This window comes from Pempheris klunzingeri, chromosome 4, assembly GCF_042242105.1.
Source record: "Pempheris klunzingeri isolate RE-2024b chromosome 4, fPemKlu1.hap1, whole genome shotgun sequence".
NCBI classification, from domain to species: domain Eukaryota; kingdom Metazoa; phylum Chordata; class Actinopteri; order Acropomatiformes; family Pempheridae; genus Pempheris; species Pempheris klunzingeri.
This window is the reverse complement of record NC_092015.1, coordinates 13,838,550-13,856,509: the sequence shown is the minus strand read 5'-3', so window position 1 is coordinate 13,856,509 and position 17,960 is coordinate 13,838,550. Positions and strand designations below refer to the sequence as shown.

The 17,960-nt window shown below is 45.5% G+C and overlaps 1 protein-coding gene across 1 annotated transcript in view; it reads left to right on the top strand.

Moving 5' to 3' along the window:
- kmt2a (lysine (K)-specific methyltransferase 2A) overlaps positions 1 to 17,960 on the top strand; it is a 39,581-nt gene that overhangs the window by 16,770 nt on the left and 4,851 nt on the right. The window contains exons 7-33 of the mRNA XM_070828596.1: positions 17 to 90; positions 215 to 451; positions 593 to 739; positions 2,307 to 2,405; positions 2,703 to 2,823; positions 3,036 to 3,149; positions 3,407 to 3,591; positions 3,897 to 4,073; positions 4,569 to 4,679; positions 5,041 to 5,114; positions 6,879 to 7,090; positions 7,189 to 7,283; positions 7,366 to 7,503; positions 7,606 to 7,764; positions 7,968 to 8,079; positions 8,178 to 8,256; positions 8,424 to 8,584; positions 8,701 to 8,847; positions 9,004 to 11,665; positions 11,772 to 14,393; positions 14,850 to 14,915; positions 14,997 to 15,223; positions 15,623 to 15,697; positions 15,847 to 16,021; positions 16,461 to 16,568; positions 17,372 to 17,452; positions 17,735 to 17,864. Coding sequence (XP_070684697.1) covers positions 17 to 90; positions 215 to 451; positions 593 to 739; positions 2,307 to 2,405; positions 2,703 to 2,823; positions 3,036 to 3,149; positions 3,407 to 3,591; positions 3,897 to 4,073; positions 4,569 to 4,679; positions 5,041 to 5,114; positions 6,879 to 7,090; positions 7,189 to 7,283; positions 7,366 to 7,503; positions 7,606 to 7,764; positions 7,968 to 8,079; positions 8,178 to 8,256; positions 8,424 to 8,584; positions 8,701 to 8,847; positions 9,004 to 11,665; positions 11,772 to 14,393; positions 14,850 to 14,915; positions 14,997 to 15,223; positions 15,623 to 15,697; positions 15,847 to 16,021; positions 16,461 to 16,568; positions 17,372 to 17,452; positions 17,735 to 17,864 — 8,588 coding nt within the window. The remainder of the gene's footprint in view (positions 1 to 16; positions 91 to 214; positions 452 to 592; positions 740 to 2,306; positions 2,406 to 2,702; positions 2,824 to 3,035; positions 3,150 to 3,406; positions 3,592 to 3,896; positions 4,074 to 4,568; positions 4,680 to 5,040; positions 5,115 to 6,878; positions 7,091 to 7,188; positions 7,284 to 7,365; positions 7,504 to 7,605; positions 7,765 to 7,967; positions 8,080 to 8,177; positions 8,257 to 8,423; positions 8,585 to 8,700; positions 8,848 to 9,003; positions 11,666 to 11,771; positions 14,394 to 14,849; positions 14,916 to 14,996; positions 15,224 to 15,622; positions 15,698 to 15,846; positions 16,022 to 16,460; positions 16,569 to 17,371; positions 17,453 to 17,734; positions 17,865 to 17,960) is intronic.

Sequence of the window (17,960 nt, the reverse complement as noted above, 5' to 3'; positions counted from 1 at the left end):
TGTGTCTTTTTTACAGTTGAGTCAAAACAGTTGAAGAAACCAACTTCTCGCTCTGTTCCTGCATCTCCTAAACAGAGACCAAAGGACAAGGTAAGAACTAGTTATTCATTTGCTTTCTCTTTAATTCTAATCAAAACTTTGGATGCTCGCTGTATATACCACGTATAATATATGATGCTCACACTCCTCTGTCACTCTCCTGTTGTCCGAGAAGCCGCTGACCACTAAACCCCCCAGCAGCAGTACTTTAAACTGGTTGAGCACTCCCTCGACTAGAGGCCAGACGAAGTCCAGAGCGCCCTGCGACGGAGTGCATCGTATCAGAGTGGATTTCAAGAGGGACCATGATGTTGAGAAGGTGTGGGAGGCTGGCGGCCTCAGCCTGCTCACCTCTGTGCCTGTCACTCCCAGGGTGCTCTGCTTCTTATGCGCAAGCAGCGGAAATGTTGAGGTAAAACAAATGGTCATTGACTTGAAAGCCTTTGCTTTTAGATTTCTTGTTCTCAGAGCAATGGTTAAACTTATATTCTAATAGTTTCCCTTTTCTCCCCCCACCTTTATGTGTTTTCTCTATCTTTCCCTCTATCTACAGTTTGTCTTCTGCCAAGTATGCTGTGAACCGTTCCATCTCTTTTGCCTGGGGGAATCAGAGCGCCCTCTCCAGGAGCAGTTTGAGAACTGGTGCTGTCGAAGATGCAGATTCTGCCAGGCCTGTGGACGCCAGCACCAGAAAACTAAAGTGAGCCATTCAGTACAGTTTTGCTCATTTTAAAGCTGCACACAAAAGAAGCTCAGTTTGGAGTGACAGTGTGTAAAGGCTGGGAATCTTCCCTAGAAAGAAGCTTGCTAGCCTTGCCAGCAGACAGCACTTAATCAGCATCTTGGATTCCTGCCATGGTTTTATTATTTCACTCCAGTCCTGTGTAAAATGTGCATGGTGTGAGCCTTGTATGGTTGTCACTGTAGGATTACTAACATATTTGGCCTATGCAACTCAGTCAAACAGCCTGTTGGATTGTTTTGTCCTGTTGGTATAAATTGTACAGATTTGTTGGTTGTTGGTCATTAAAAAAAGAGGCAGAAGGTGATCTGAATGCTACAAGAGAGACAAATACCCACATAAAGGGGGATTAAGTAATTTATTTCTTTTGATTTGCTTTTATCTGTAACTAAAGAACTGCCTCTGCAGCAGCAGGTCTCTGGCTCTGTTGACAGCGGAGCATGGCCTTGAGAATTTGAAATCTCAGCTCCTGGTGAGGCTACTGCAGATATCAGAGATGTTGTATATCTCACACAATCTGAAATCTCTCTGAGAGGTGCCCTGTGGAGTTGTAAACCAACAAAGTTTATTTACAGTCAGTATTACTCACCAAACATTTTCACACATTTTCTCTATCCTTGAGGTCTAACGAATGTGCTGAGTGCAAAAAAACATTTGCAAAGCTGAATTTTGACTCAGAACTGACTCAGAAGTTTGAAGTCTGCATTGTTTACATCCATGTATACTTGCTAGCAGGCTTCTCCTTCTCTGCCTTTGCTGGCACATTGCTGCATTACATGGCGTACACTGCGTTACCACTTCCTGTAGATCAGTTGAAAAGTGTGAAAGCATTGGCAGGAATGTATATGGCATTATATTCATGCACAAAACAACATGGGGATCCATGTTTTTAAAAAAAAAAATTAAAAATGGGGCACCTTTAATGCACCTGAAACATTAAGGACTGTTTAATTGCCAGACAAATAGTGAGTGGAGGTCTAATGAAACAGTTAACTCATCCAAGGCGTTTTATTTTTAGTATTCCTGTGTGGCTCTTGTTTTGCAAATGGAAACACACTTCTGCAGGATAGCTGTATGTGTTGTAAAATTTGTGAAAAATTGTGTTGACCCAAAGCCACAGGAAAAACATGACTGCAGTTTCCACTTAAGTGGCTGTCTACAAACCCTGCCAAGAACGGCTCTATACAGCTCACACTATTGTTGCATTACACTGCTTTTGATTATGATGTTCATCCACCCATGACGCCCACTATGAATGTGCCCCTCTGTAAACCAGGGGGAGCACTGAAGATAAATCTCTGCATAACATCTTAGATACACGGATCATCTTTTGAAACAATGTAATGTTGCGTTTAACTTGCTCATTCATTCATATCAAAACATCACTGCTTGGCTGAGGTGAATGCTGCCATTACAGATCCAAGCCAGGTGACATATTTGTATCTAATTTGATGTAAGCAGAACTGTGTTGTTTGTTTAGTTAATTAATCTAAATTAATCTCACTTTCGGCCTCTGTCACTGCAGCAGCAGCTGCTAGAGTGCGATAAGTGCCGTAACAGCTATCACCCGGAGTGCCTGGGTCCCAACCACCCTACCAGACCCACCAAGAAGAAGAGAGTCTGGGTATGGATAGACACCACTCTTCCTCTCCACCCTCTCACCTTTATATAACTGTAACAGTTTCACCAGAGCATGACTAAACCTTACCATTACGCTCACACATTTTTCTCTTACCTCTCCTTTTGTTCACACCTTTGTCCTGCCGCTCACAGTTGTGCTACTTACATTAATGGGACCCTCTCACGGACACTGTCTATGAAAGTGTTTTTGTCACTTTAACAGCATTGCTACTCTTTACACAACCGCTTGTAGGTTTCTGTCATGTCGTCATCACCTTGATTATGTGTTCTTTCTTTTCAGGTTTGCACAAAGTGTGTGCGCTGTAAGAGTTGTGGAGCCACTAAACCTGGGAAGTCCTGGGATGCCCAGTGGTCACATGACTTCTCCATGTGTCATGACTGTGCCAAACTCTTTGCTAAAGGTAAGTCACAAGGATGTAGCGCTCGAAATACTGTTTACTGTCAGAGTCGCTGTATGTACACAACTAGAGAGAAGGATTTCTTAAGAATCTGACCTGTATTTTTAGAACTTTTGAAGCCACCAGTAACTTGGACAAGGGCCAAAGTTGAATCCACGCAGTATACTACTGAGTGGTCTAAACTTCCTGTATCTGCCCCATCTCTTCTCTCTCAGGAAACTTCTGCCCACTGTGTGATAAATGCTATGATGATGACGACTACGACAGCAAGATGATGGAGTGTGGCCGCTGCAACCACTGGGTTCATGCCAAGTGTGAGAATCTGACAGGTCAGTAGGTCCCCAAAGAAGAAGAGTAGAAGTAGAATCATTAAGATACTAGATTACTATATGTTATTCATGAAACGAGCGCCGTAGTATTCAGCACCACTTGTTGCATTTGTCTTGTCACTTGTCACTCTTGTCAGCGTCTGTGCAGTTGACTGACAGGCTGTCCTGTGAGCGCTGTCATGTTGATGACAGGCTGAAGGACGGTAAACCTAATAACGGGAGCAGTAATGACCCGTCATCTTTCGCTCGTCTCCTAGATGAAATGTACGAGCTGCTATCAAAGCTGCCAGAGAGCGTTGTCTACACGTGCACCAAATGTACCGAACGGCATCCGGCCGAGTGGAGGACAGCACTGGAGAGGGAGCTTCAGGGCTGCGTTCGCCATGTCCTCACTGCACTGCTCAACTCACGCACATCCTCACACCTGCTGCGTTACAGACAGGTTAGATACATACTGTATACTACTGCTGCTTCCTCTGCGGTTTCAGCATAAGTTGCTGTAATTCTTTGCCAGTGTTACTACATTGCAAACACTGAATTGAAACATTAGTATTTTTGAAATTTGAAATTCTTGTATCATTTGATTTCCATTCATCCTTTTAGTAGTGGTATACCTTACCTCATCGTGGTGCTGCTCTTATTACTACAGAGTAAACACTTATAAATACAAAGACATAGTCATTTACATACCGCTGAAGCAGCAACCACAGCTAAACTCAGTGTCTGACTCTGGCTTTTGTGGGGCAGGCGGTGAAGCCTCCAGAGCTGAACCCAGAGACCGAGGAGAGTCTTCCATCCCGTCGTTCCCCGGAGGGCCCGGATCCTCCAGTCCTGACAGAAGTCACTCCCACACCTCCCAGTGACTCCCCCCCAGACCTGGAGTCTGTTGAGAAAAAGATGGATAAAGGCCGCTACAATTCAGTGGTAAGGATGATATCCTCAGAGAAGTGTCCCTGCTGTCTCTGCTGGACCTTGTGCAGTTTCAAGACACCATATGAGAAATGTGTCGTTAGCTAAAGTTTAGTCAGAAGCAGTTGATGTGTGTGTATATTTACTGCACATTTACTAGAGAATGGGACGGACCTGTGTGAGCTAACCATGGGAAAACATTTTCCAAACATGAGAAAGTCTCTGTGCAATGGCGCAGGTTCAGGATAGTCTGGTTTGAATCAGATGCCATCACAAGCTTGCACAGTGGTCTGTATTTGAAAGAATGATCGCTTTAAAGCATCTTTTAAAGTAGATTTGTAGTATTGTTTGTGTCCTCATCTCTTCAAGTCATGGTCAGGCCTGTGATGTATACCGGTAAATTAAAACAGACAGCAACTGTAACGGCCTTTCCACCAATGTTCATCAGCGATTCACTGTTTTAACAATTACTCTCTGCATGTGTGCATCTGTTTGTGATTTCTCTCCCAGCTGGAGTTTAGTGATGACATTGTGCGAATCATCCAGACGGCCATCAACAGTGACGGTGGCCAGCCTGAGAGCAGGAAAGCCAACAGCATGGTCAAGTCTTTCTTCATTCGGGTAAGAACCACAAATCCACTCTGGATTATATCACTTCCTTCATCCCCTTCATCCCCATCCTTTTTTTTTAGGTCATATTAGACAGTTCATCTGTTGTTTATCAAATTATATGATGTCATATTCATTTCACACACATATTTACACACATGCTCACAAACACATATTTGAAGCTTTTGAAAATTGGAAAAGAATATTGTCTTCATCGTCCGATTAGAGTGCCTCCGTAGCTGGTATAGGTGAGATATCCAAGGTGTAGCTATCAAGTTTGAGCTCCTCTGTCGAGCTATGCTATCAAATGCAGGTCTGCACAAATGCTTTAGTGGACTGATCAGCAAACTTCATTGAATGCTTTCTGTTTCAGCAAATGGACCGAATCTTTCCGTGGTTCAAAGTGAAGGAGTCACGGTTCTGGGAAAGACAAAACGTCTCTGCCAAGTGAGTGTCCATTGCACCGTTGTCAATACAAGAAGTTTTGCAAATTACACAGTGTTCAATGCACTGTATCCAGCTGCTCTGAGTAACTCATTAATGTTATGTAAGCCATCTTTTATCATTACCAGTTGGTTCTTGACTACTTTTACAGTGTTATGATGTAATTATTTGAAAATTAAGTAGATTTATGTACTTAGTGTAGCAGTTTTGTTGTAATTTAAAAGGTTTGAAAGTAAAGGCATAAAATCAGGCTAAAAGTACTGGACAAGAGGTTAAAATGAACAAACTAATATGTCAAGTCTGAAAGTCATTATTTAAGCAAAGCCCTCCAGCAGACAGAGGTCTTAGCAGTACTGTGAAGTGTGTGTGATGTGCTGTTATTTTCTAAACTTGCAGTGCGAGTTATGTTTGTAATTACAGAGAAGAAAATTTGAATTTAATACTCCTGTAATATGAACCCGTCCAAAGACCTTGGACAAGAACTGAAGTTTTCAAAAACTTTAGGTCTGTAATTATTGAAATGAGGAGCAAGATGTGGTTTTTCTGGGAGAAGCTGCACTATCATCTGAGGAAACCAGAAAGCAGTGAACTAATATTTATAAAATGCGTGGGCTGACTGTACCAACAACCTCTGAGTAAAATTAGTGGAAATAACAGCCAAGGGACAAGATCAGGATTTCATGTGATAGTTACTTTTTATCTTTTTGAGTGGTTGAGTCATTTGATGTTCAGTTTTGGAAATCACAACTAAAACACTTTATCGACCCTGACATCCAAAATGGAAAGAGACTCTTTTAACAGCTTAAGAAATTAGTAATGAGCGGAGTAGATCAATAAAGTGGTTTTCTTTCAACATGCTTTATCTCGTGACAATGATTTTGATTAAAGGTCCCAGTCACGATTTAAAGCCGCAGTAGTGAAATTGATTGCACAGTTTCTCTGATTTAATGAGCTCCCTGGACAGCTTAGTGGTGAGTGTAAGTGGGTAATAGATGATTGGAGGCGCGTACTCTGTTTAATAAAGATATGATAACTTTATCCTTAACAATCAGAGAAAACGGGATCAATGAAATCTGCTCTGCTTAGCTGCAGTCAGTTCAGTTTGTGTAAGTGTGAGGAGTTACCTGAAACTTAATCATGGAGGACAGCAGATATTGATTAGTGCACATGTCTTTGCATCAATGATTGATAATGAAATGATCATTGAGTAATGAATGCTGTTTATGGAGATGACAGGCTTATCGTTTGACATTATTAGAAGGAATACATCATGGACGCCTCTCTGAATCTTTCACTTTGTAAATGAGTGGTGCTCTGCATGTTGGATTTCTTTCCTACACACACACACACACACACACACACACACACACACACACACACTTATATTTAGCTATCAGCTTTCCCAGACAATTTATTCTGCCTTTCCACCAGGCATTGTGGGAGGCAAACCCTAACAGTGTCACATTTCATTTGAAGGCCCTTTGATACATATTTGTGGTCTAATTGTGGTTTACTTGTCAGTTTGCTCTACTGCATTATGTATCAGTGCTCCAGTCCAGGAATCCAATGATCCATTCAGCGGATCTTGTGGCCATCGCTGGTTGGATGTCTGTTTAGATGCCTGTGTTGTCTTAAGTATGAGGCTTGACATCACACCCGTTTCCCAGCCTTGATTTACATGAAAAGACCTAATTCTTTTGTTCATCGTTGTCAAAAAAGGATGTCAATTAACAGTGCTGGTCTCCGTATGCTGTTGTTCCCCAGCAGTGGGCTCCTCCCAAATGCTGTGCTGCCTCCATCCCTGGACCACAACTACGCCCAGTGGCAGGAGAGACAGGAGCTTTCCCGCGCTGAGCACCCCCACCTCATGAAAAAGATCATTCCAGCTCCCCGACCCAAGACCCCCGGTGAACCAGATTCTCCAGCCTCCCCTCCTCCTCTCCCTCCATCTCTACCTCCACCACCCCCACTCCTACCTGGTAAGGCAAACAAGTACTTACATGCGGACAGTTTTTGTCACTTGACAGGCTTCTTATAAATTCAATCTTTCTTTGACGTTGTGATGTCTTTTCTTCAGATCGAGAAGATAGTCCTGAGCTCCCTCCTCCGCCAGGCGTTAGTGATAATAGGCAGTGTGTTCTGTGTCTGAAGTATGGAGACGAGAACACCAACGTGAGTCAAAAATCTGGTTGGAGCCTCTTTAAAACGCATAACAGTGCCTTTGTGCCATTTGTAACATGCCGGCTTGTTTCAGGAGGGTGGAAGGCTGTTGTACATCGGTCAGAATGAGTGGACCCATGTGAACTGTGCCCTGTGGTCTGCTGAAGTGTTTGAGGATGACGACGGCTCTCTGAAGAATGTTCACATGGCTGTTCTCAGGGGAAAACAGCTGGTAAGATACGTTGTCCATCACAAGTTCTCATTCTATTTTTTTTATTTTTATTTATTTATTTTTTGAGACAGTAATTTACGACCTGTTGTACTTTTTATTCAGCGCTGCGAGAAGTGTCAAAAGCCAGGGGCCACAGTAAGCTGCTGCCTCACCTCTTGTACCAGCAACTACCACTTTATGTGCGCCCGCCAGTGCCACTGCATCTTCCTAGAGGACAAGAAGGTCTATTGTCCAAAGCACAGGGACCTCATCAAAGGGGAGGTAAGAAATCTTATTATTCACTATAATCAAAAGCTCATTGATGAATTCAGATGACAGCCAACTAAAAAGTAGTTTCTGAAACTTAGTTATTCAGTAACTCTTGTGTATGTCTCTTGTACAGATGAACCATGACCGGCAAGCAACTGTGACAGGATGTTCTTAATTTTCTCTTCACATGCCGTATGTATTTCTTTTTTTCCAAGGTGGTGTCTGGGTTTGAGGTGACGCGCAGGATCCTGGTGGACCTGGAGGGCCTTAGTCTTAGGAGGAAGTGGCTGGCAGGACTGGAGCCTGAAAATGTCCACATGATGATAGGTAGGTCGATTGCTTGTAAATGGCGGAAGATAAATGTTCATTGCCTTGACTTAACTCCTAATCTCTCTTGAATGCTGATTTAAATGCCATCATTGCAGGCTCCATGACCATTGATTGTTTGGGGATACTGACTGAGCTCTCAGACTCAAAACGAAAACTCTTCCCTGTAGGATACCAGTAAGCTTTTTTTTGTATCTTCTCATTTACCTGAAAGTCTTCTCTTGCTCTCAAGTGCCACGTTACTATTTTCCCCTGAATTAAAGTATATCTAACTACAAGGGGAAATAAATATTGCCAAGATCACTGAGTCAACATGTGAATAAATAAATCTTTCATCTCTCCAGGTGTTCAAGGGTGTACTGGAGTACTTTAGATGCTCGAAAGCGCTGTGTGTATACCTGTAGGATCCTAGTCTGTCACCCTCCTGTGGTGGAGTCTGACCTAAAAAACATGTTTGCTCCTGAGGAGAATCGCACAATAGTACACAGCCCACCTCCGATAGCAGGTAACCTACTGACTAGATTGATTTAATTCTGTTATTATTATAAGATTTCCGTGTGTTACTATTTGTACCATATAAATAACTGTGTTTTGTGTTAATTTCGCTTTTTTCATGTTTAGACTTTCCTGATCCATTTGAATCCCCGAGACGGTCTGATACCCTTTCCCCCGCCAACACCCCCAAGCTCAGGGTTTACACCAGGAACCGACACCCCAGCTACCCCCCCTGTCAGCGCTCACTAGGCCCCAGGCCCATGCCCTCTCCAGGTACAAATATGCATTCCTTTTTTTGATTTAAAACAATTTTTGAAAGAATTTGGTCATTGAATTGCAGATCTTTTTTTCATATATTCCTTTGTACAAATCAACTGTTGCTAGCCTTGTTTTCCATTTCATTTTCCTTTTCTCTTATATCTTTTTTAGGAGGTACCTCTCATCCCCAAAGCCATGAGATTGTGACAGTGGGAGACTCCCTGGTGAATCCTGGCATGCGGAATATTGACTCGCGTCGCCACAGCTCCCCTTCTCTCTCTCCTCCGCCCCACCAGCTGAACAGACAGAGAGGGGTTGCCACCCCACCTCAGATTTTGTCACGACCCCTTACCTCACCCCCTCCCCTCATCCCCTCTCCCGCCAGAGACCCGGAAAAGTCTAAACACCTCAGCAAAGACACAGCAAGGAGTCCAGTTCAGAGGGAAGATGAAAGAGGTAGACTGTTCTCCACAGAAAGAAACAGACAACAACCATCCAGAGAAGGGTTGAGAGATGCAGACAAGGGGAGAGTGTCATGTCAAGACCAAGCCTCTAAGGATTCTGACAAGAATAGATCATCCAGAGAACTTGTGCAAAAGGACTGTGACAAGGGCGAAATATCATCCAAAGAGTCGGAAAAGAGGAGAATTTTAAGTAAAGACTCAGGTCTGAAAGAATCTGAGAGGGGACGACCTCTCAGTAGGGATCCCTTACGAGATTCAGAAAAGGGGAGACAAGCAAACAGAGACTCTGAGAAAGGGAGACAGACGAGCAGAGAATCAAGTAGTAGAGAAACAGATAAGAGCAAATCATCCTCTAGAGATCCCAGCTATAAGGATATGGAAAAGGCTCGTAGAGATGCAGGGCTGAGGGACTCTGAGAAGCACAGACAACATAGCAGGGAAACAGGAAAAGACTCAGGCCAAGTTAAAGACAGACTGTCCAGCAGAGACTCTGACAAGGGTAGACCTCCATCTAGAGATTCGAGTTATAGAAGCACAGAGAAAAACAAAGACTCTGGCTCAGGGAAAGATAGTAACCCTGGTGGTCAGTCCAAACAGGCTGGAGGTGAGAGTAAGAGCCCCAGACTGGCACCTGCAGGCTCAGGCCAGTCCTCCCCTCCTGTGGGCACTGCTGTTCTCACAGGCCAGCAGAGAGGTGGCAGCACCAAGCAGACAGACAAGCAAGGGAAACACGTAGGCAAAGACCAGGATCTTTCTGCAAGCCTCAGTTTGTTACCTCGTCACCGGTCCACCCCCACCTCAAACATCACCCAGTCTAAGGACAAGCCCAGCTCAGGGAAGGACAGTAGTAGTGGCACTGGAAATGTAATGCCAGCTTCACTCCATAAGGACTCTGTTGTAGGGAAATCTGGCTCCCCACAGTCTTCATATCAGAAGTCCAATGCACGGAAATCAAATGATTACTCATCAGGTCCAGTCACAGCAGCCGCCATGAAACCTGTGTGGTCATCAAGAACACCAGCAGAAGATGACATTGTCAAGCGAAGCTCCATGCACCTGGCCTCCCCAGCTGCAGCCTCAGCTGCCAAAGACAAACACCCCAAAGTTAAAACAGCTGGCAGCAGAGAGGTCTCCAAAGACCGAGAAAGAGAGAAGAGTCTCCAAAACAGCAACAGCAGCAACAAAATTACCCTTCTCAACAATAACCCGAAAGCTGCTGGCAGCTCCAACACACATGGTACAAACCCCAGCTCTCACAACAGCAGCAATAGTAAAGCTCCAGTGCTTGGAAACAGCACCAAAGCCCATGGGAAGGCTCAGGGGGAGAAGCTTGAGAACCAGGTAGGGGACAGGTCATCCTCAAAGAGCAGAGAAAATTACTCCTGTCCTGAGAGGAAAAACAGCTCCAGTCTGGACAACTTACAGCAGCTGCAGCAGGGTGTTGTCGGTCAAGAGAAAGGAGTGAAGACCTCCTCCCAGTCTCACACCAAACCAACAACTAACCAGCTGCCATTGTCCTCTAGAGACAAAAAGAGATCAGTTAAGCCCCCTACTGTTGCGCCAATAAAGGCAGATATCAAAACTGACCCTAATGGGACCAGCACTGTTGGTGGTATTTCTTCTTCCTGCCCCACAACTACTACCTCCACTGTGTCTCCCGCCGGCCACGGGCCCCGTCGCTCTGCCCGCTCTGCTCTGTTCTCCTCGCCGTCTGCCAGCAGCAGTGACAGCTCTGAATCTGACACCCAGACTCAGACTGAGGAAGAGGATTTGCGGAAGGAGCACTCACGCAGTGAGTTCCGAGACCACCGCAGCCTCCTCACTCAAGGCACTGAGGACGAGGGCGACGGCCCAGAGGATGACCACGACAGAGGGATGGATGATAAACATCACGAGGATGACAGTGACGGATCGGGGTCAGCCAAGCGCCGTTACCCACGACGCAGCGCCCGTGCCCGCTCCAACATGTTTTTTGGCCTCACACCTTTCTATGGGGTTCGCTCGTATGGTGAGGAGGACCTCCCCTTCTACGGCAGCGGAGATGGAGCCGGGGCCGTGGTTAAGAGAAGGAGTGGCGGGCGCAAGAAGTCAGCTGAGGGGCAGGTGGATGGAGCAGATGATATGAGCACCACCTCTTCGTCAGGGGATAGTGGAGAGGATGAAGACAGCGCGCTGAAACAGAGGGGCAAAGACCCTTACTACTACAACTTCACCCGGACAATAATTAACCCTGGTGAGGGCCTACCATCTATAGAGGGAATAGACCAGTGTCTGGGAAGGGGATCCCAGCTTCAGCGCTTTCTAAAAGACGAGGAGCAGCAACAACAAAGGGCTCAAGGAAAAGCCGATGAGGACATGCTCAGTGCTTTGTAAGTGCACACAATTATTTTGATTAAAAACACGACTAAAATGTAATTGTGGTTATTTCCTGCTCTCTCTAATAATCCAACTTTTTGTCTTTGCTGTGTTTAACAGGACCATAGGCAAGCAGCATATTGGCCAGCTCGATGGCGTTGATGATGGCTCAGAGAGTGATACCAGCATCTGCACCACCAGCACCACTACCACAACAGCCACCTCCTCTTCCACCCCACATAAGAACACTCCTAAGCGAAGGGGAAGAGAGAGGCACATTGAGAAACCTGACTCCCATGACTCAAGCAAGGAGGCTGACAGCAGTGGTGGAGCAGTAAGCGGCAACACGCGAGAAAGCAGGAAGAACCAGAAAGAAAACTGTCTTCCTCTTGGAGGCGGGGTTAAGTCCCAGCCGCAGAGCCAGGGTCAGGGTCAGGATCCTCTGGAGGCCCAGCTGTCCCTCAGCACAGACCTGCTTAAATCAGACTCTGACAACAACAACAGTGACGACTGCGGTAACATTTTGCCATCTGACATCATGGAGTTTGTCCTCAACACACCTTCCATGTCAATGCAGGCTCTGGGTCAGCAGCCTGAGTCGTCTTCCTCCGAACTGCTTCTGGATGAGGGCTATGTTGGAGTGGATGTCAACCGCCGCAAAGACATTCTGTTCGATGACTTTTCCCAGCCGCTGCCCAGTGCTGAGAGTGGAGGTGTAGTGGAGAGTAGCGTTAATAGCTCCATATCTGTAGAGGAGCCATATCTTCCTTTGGAGCTGCCTTCTGACCTCTCTGTCCTGACTACACGCAGCCCCACTGTCAGCACCAGTCAGAACCACACTGCTGGGAGTCTTATCTCAGACACCTCTGACCGCACCATGCTGGGTTTGACCTCTGACCCAGAGACGATCAGTGGAGAAAAGAGTGGGAACAAGAAAAGGACAGGGCCAGTCGTGTCACCGTCAGAGAATCAGCACGATGCTACAACTTTGGGGAACAGAGACACGCAGGTCACTGAAGGTCACATGACTCCTGAGCAATTTATTCCCAGTCCTGCCATTGGTCAGGTGGTTGAACCTCCAGGTAACCAGGATGTTCCCAGGAGTTCTGGCACCCCTGGTTTGCCAAGTTCTCCCTCCCTGCCTCTTCAGGGTCAGAAGTACCTCCCAGCATCAGCTGCAGCTACAGGTAGTCCCAGTCCAATTCCTGGCCCAGGACCATCCCAGGCTCAGGTGTCCAGCCCAGCAGTCATCAAACCTGGCCCTGACAAGCTCATTGTGGTCAATCAGCAGTTCCAGCCTCTCTATGTTCTTCAGACCGTCCCTAATGGTGTCACCCAAAAAATTAGTGCCACGGGAGTGATGGACACAACCTCTTCAACAGTGTTGAGCTCTATGACTCTTACCACAGGGCTGAATACTGGTTTATCCACGGCCCAGCAAATATTTCCTGCTGGTGGTAAAGTCCTGGGCACCATGCCGCATCCCTCCCAGATTCACACCTTTGCAGGAGCAACACAGGCAGGCTTCCAGACGGGAATCCCCAGCACCACATCAGGACTTCTTATTGGGTTACCCTCCCAGTCCCACGACCAGCCCCAGATTCTGGTCTCAGAAGCTGGTCGACCGCACGAGTTGGGTCCCAGTGTTGCCATAGTGTCCAGTCCCTCGTCTCTCACTTCTTCCCCTACTGTACTCGCCTCTGCTCATGGCAAGAAGAGGCCTATCTCTCGTCTTCAGCCTAGAAAGGGCAAAAAGTTGGCCCGCTCCCGTAGCCAGCCTACTCTGGCCCCATCTGAAGTGGGCCCTCCCAACATGACCCTCATCAACCTGTCGACCCCTCAGATTACAGCCAGCATCCCTGGCCAACCTGGTGGCCTGGTTGAGTTGAGCACCCTCTCCACTTCTCAGCGCAAGGTCCCAAATATTATCAAGAGACCAAAATCAGGTGGCGTGATGTACTTGGATCCCACTACTCTTCTTCATCAGAGGATTCCTGGTTCCGCCCAGCCTGGTATCCTGGGTCACGATTCCACTCACCTTCTACCTTGCACAGTCTCTAGTCTCAACCCCAGTCAGTCAGTGTTGAATGTTGTGTCTATGCCCCCTAGTGGTGCTACTGGGCTTCTTGCACCAGGATCAGTCTCCCTCTCCACCCCTGTCCTCAGCACTACTGAGATCACTGGACCAATTAGCAACCTCCTGTTTAAAGCAGGTCCACATGGCTTGGGCCTGACAGATCAGCCAATGGTCCTCCAGTCAGCAGGAGGAGCTCCTCTGATGTCACAGCTCAGCTCCTCTGTGCAGACATCTATAGCCAGCAGCATCTGCGTCCTGCCCTCCCAACAGACTCAGATTAGCATGGCTGTCAACCAGCAAGGAGAGACAGAAGGCAGTAATGTCCACTTACAGCACCAGTCTATTCACAGAGCCCAGCCTGTGGACTCCAGTCCAACTGCTACTGTCACTTTAGCCCCCAGCCCTGCTAAGGGACGTGTTGTCGGCGTGTTCACCCCAACCTCCGCACTCTCCCAGAGCAGTCGAACAACTCCCATCTCTAGATCATCAGAGCAAAGGCAGCCAAACTCCAATACAGCAGTTGCAGTTTCAAGACCAGAAAAAGGCAAACAGAAGACAAAGAGGAGCAGGCAGAGTCTAGACATAATCAGCGGGAAGAAGCTCAAGACCTCTCAGGCAGAGGAGCATCACAGTAACCCTGCAGGACGACTTCACTCAAACCCAAAGTGAGATAATTGTTATTTTGGCTGCTTGACATGTTAACAATGTGATGTTTTCAGTTTATTATTCATAGTTATGTGAATGCATGGAAAAATTAGCAAAAATTCTCTTAAATGTGCTCCGCATAGTAAAGATACTAAAGATAAAAGTAAAGATTCTTTTTTTTAATGTCTTAACATTCAATTGAAAGAAGAGATAAAATGTCCTTGCTGTGATCCTCTACTATCATTTTAAGTATAGAAGGATTATGCTTTTTTTTTTTCTTTAGATGCTTCTCTATAACAGACGGGGTATTTGTACACAATTATGTTTTCATTTGCTGTGCATCATATTATAGTTTGGTTCAGGTACAGAGAATTGAAATACCTCATTATGTGAATTTATAACCACCAATTGTTCACTAAAGTACTTTGCATAAAATATATATTCCCATTTTGAACCTCTTTTATCTTCTTTGCAAGCAGTTCCAAAGAGCCCCCTGAACCCATGGACACAGGCAAGCCGGCAGACAAGGCAACCAGCAAGAGGTATGAAGTCATCCATGCTAGGTAGCCATTTTCATACCGACCATATAAAAGACTTCTAATTCTTCCTCAAATCTTTTCCAGTGTGCTTGGGAAAAAGAAGACATCTGATGGTCCAGTTTTACCAGGTAAAATGGTGGGGAAAGACAAACCATCTGCAGCTGGGGGGACAGGGTCTCTTCCTGTCGCTTCACCACCCGACCAGGACGGCAACAGCCGGGATACGGGCTTGGATAGCAAACCCAAGAAGGGCATCATCTTTGAAATCTGCAGTGAGGACGGCTTCCACATCCGCAGTGAGAGTATCGAAGGTGAGAGAAAATGACATCACTGTTACTGCATTTGTTATATTTATGTTTTTGTGCCAAAATGTCTTTTGCAAAAGCTCATATTGGCACGGGGCTTTTAACTGTCAGAAAGACACAATGTCCTCTTAATTGCTGAGTGTTTACACGACGCTGTAGCACAAATCAAAATGCACCAGATAGCTTGACAGCATTTTATGTTCTTTGACAGAACAAATAAATCAGTATAATTACGACTTGTGCACACAAACGGTTACTTGCACTACTTTACACACATGTACTATACATGCAGTCATGTAAAGGTGATTACAAAAGAATAAATGCTGTTGATGTGTTTGAAACATCGAACATACAGTGTGTATGAAATACTGAACTGTCCCGATGTCACTGCCTGTCCCTTTACAGAGGCTTGGAAATCCCTGACTGATAAGGTGCAAGAAGCTCGCTCCAACGCACGGCTCAAAGAGCTCTCTTTTGAAGGTGAGCCTGGTTATTCACAGACTACGTTAAGAAAGAAGAATGGATATGCTGCTGCATTTTTAAAATGCCTTTTATAGTGTCCACTGTTGACTAATATTAAGTTTGACTTTTGAATGGAAAATGCAAATGATTCATCGTTTGTTTGCTAGGTGTGAATGGACTTAAGATGCTGGGAGTCGTCCATGAGGCAGTGGTCTTCCTGCTCGAGCAGCTGTACGGCTCCAGACACTGTCGGAGCTACCGTTTCCGCTTCCACAAACCAGAAGAAACAGACGAGCCTCCCATCAACCCCCACGGATCGGCTCGTGCAGAGATCAACCACAGGTTAGAATCACATGCACATATACACACTTCCATAGGAGGTTATGTTGTGGAGTGCGTACCGTGGCAGGGTCTGGATGCAGGTAGAGCTCACCATTAATAAATGTCTGTATCTCAAACAGTAACACTTTTTTGCCACATGACGGTATTATACACTCGGTGATCACAGGTGAAGATAGGTCGCTTAATAATAGAATGAATGCACACAACCATTACTATTACTATTATTGCCCCACTGCACTAACGCCTGTTTATTCTTTATATTGTATATGGTATAATGCGTTTGAAAAATGATTCTTTGAACAAAAGGATAGCCAAGGACCTTCTATCTCGCCCTAATTTTACTTGCAGGTAAATTGGATTTAGTTGAACTTGTAACCTGCCGTGGGTCTCGTGTGTTTGTGTTTCTGACTGCTGTCTGTTCCATCTGTTTGCATTCCAGGAGGTCTGTATTTGACATGTTTAATTTCTTGGCCTCAAAACATCGCCAGCCTCCTGAGTACAGATCGCAAGAAGATGATGATGATGAAGGGCAGCTCAGGACTGCCAGGTTAGTTACAGCTCGCTCAAAAATACCTGTTAATGTTTCACAGCAAACATGATCTATCTTTGAGCTGCTGCAACACCCAAATATCCCCCCTTGACCGTTGATCATGTGCTTTGGGCAGACTGGTAGAACGAGATTGATTTTCTGCTGGAGGGCAGCTAGGCTCAGCATTACAGATAAGGGTGAGGGGCTCAGACATCATGTAGGAGCTCCTTTGCATCAAAAAGAGTCATTTGAGGTGGTTGGAGTATCTGGTTACGATGCCTCACAGGCACCTTCCCTTGGATGTGTTTGGGCATGTCCAACTGGGAAGAGTTACCAGGGCAGACGCAGAACTCACTCGAGGGATTTTATGTCTCATCTGGCGTGGGAAAACTTTGGTTTCTGGAAAGTGTTGCTTGGGAGAAGGACGTCTGGAGTGCCCTGCTTAGCCTGATGTCGCCGTGACCTGACTCTGGATAAATAGAAGAAAATGGATGGATGGATAAATCAATAAAGGATGATCTTACCTTCCATCCGTCCATCTAGTGCCTGTACTGGTTATCCTTAAAGGATCATGTGGGGGCTGGAGTTAACTGGGTACACCCTGAACTGGCTGCCAGTCAATTACAGGGCCGACACACAGAGATAGATAACTCTTTACACACACATTCACACCTACGGAAAACTTAGTCACCAGTTAACCGGCATATGTTTGGGTACTCTTCATTAAAATCTCAGGTTTAGAGTTCTTATATAATGTTATCAAGACAGTCTTGTGGGTTTGCAGAGAACCATAACATTTCTTTTTCATGCTGTTTTTGCAGACGCACCTCCATGGAGCTACCACTGGTTGTGAGATTCAAACAGCTCAAGGCCACCTCTAAGGAAACTGTTGGAGTCTACAGGTTAGATCATTTCTGCTTTAACTGCAAATAATCACCGAGGCCGAAGAAACGTTACACAAGATCTATATAACGTAACATTAGCCATTGGATTTCTCTGCTCACCGAGACGAGTCCTAATTACTTTGGTCATTTTTGTAATGTTGATCTGTCAACTCTTGTGGTTAAACTTTAAGTTTAAAAAAGGCAGTTGGCCGTAACAAAAGGGTTTAAAACGACATCTACATACACATAACTTAAATAACATTACTGTGAATCACTTCCAACAACTGTGTCCCTCTGTAGGTCTCCCATTCATGGCCGCGGCCTGTTCTGCAAGAAAACAATTGAGGCCGGAGAGATGGTCATCGAATACTCTGGAAATGTCATTCGGTCTGTGCTCACTGACAAACGGGAGAAATATTATGATGGAAAGGTGAGGTCTTGGGAAAGGGTTTAAAATGTATTCATTGTTTGCTAGACTCAAAAAGTAGAGGAAGCATCAAACATATGTTTTCACTGTGTTTTCTGC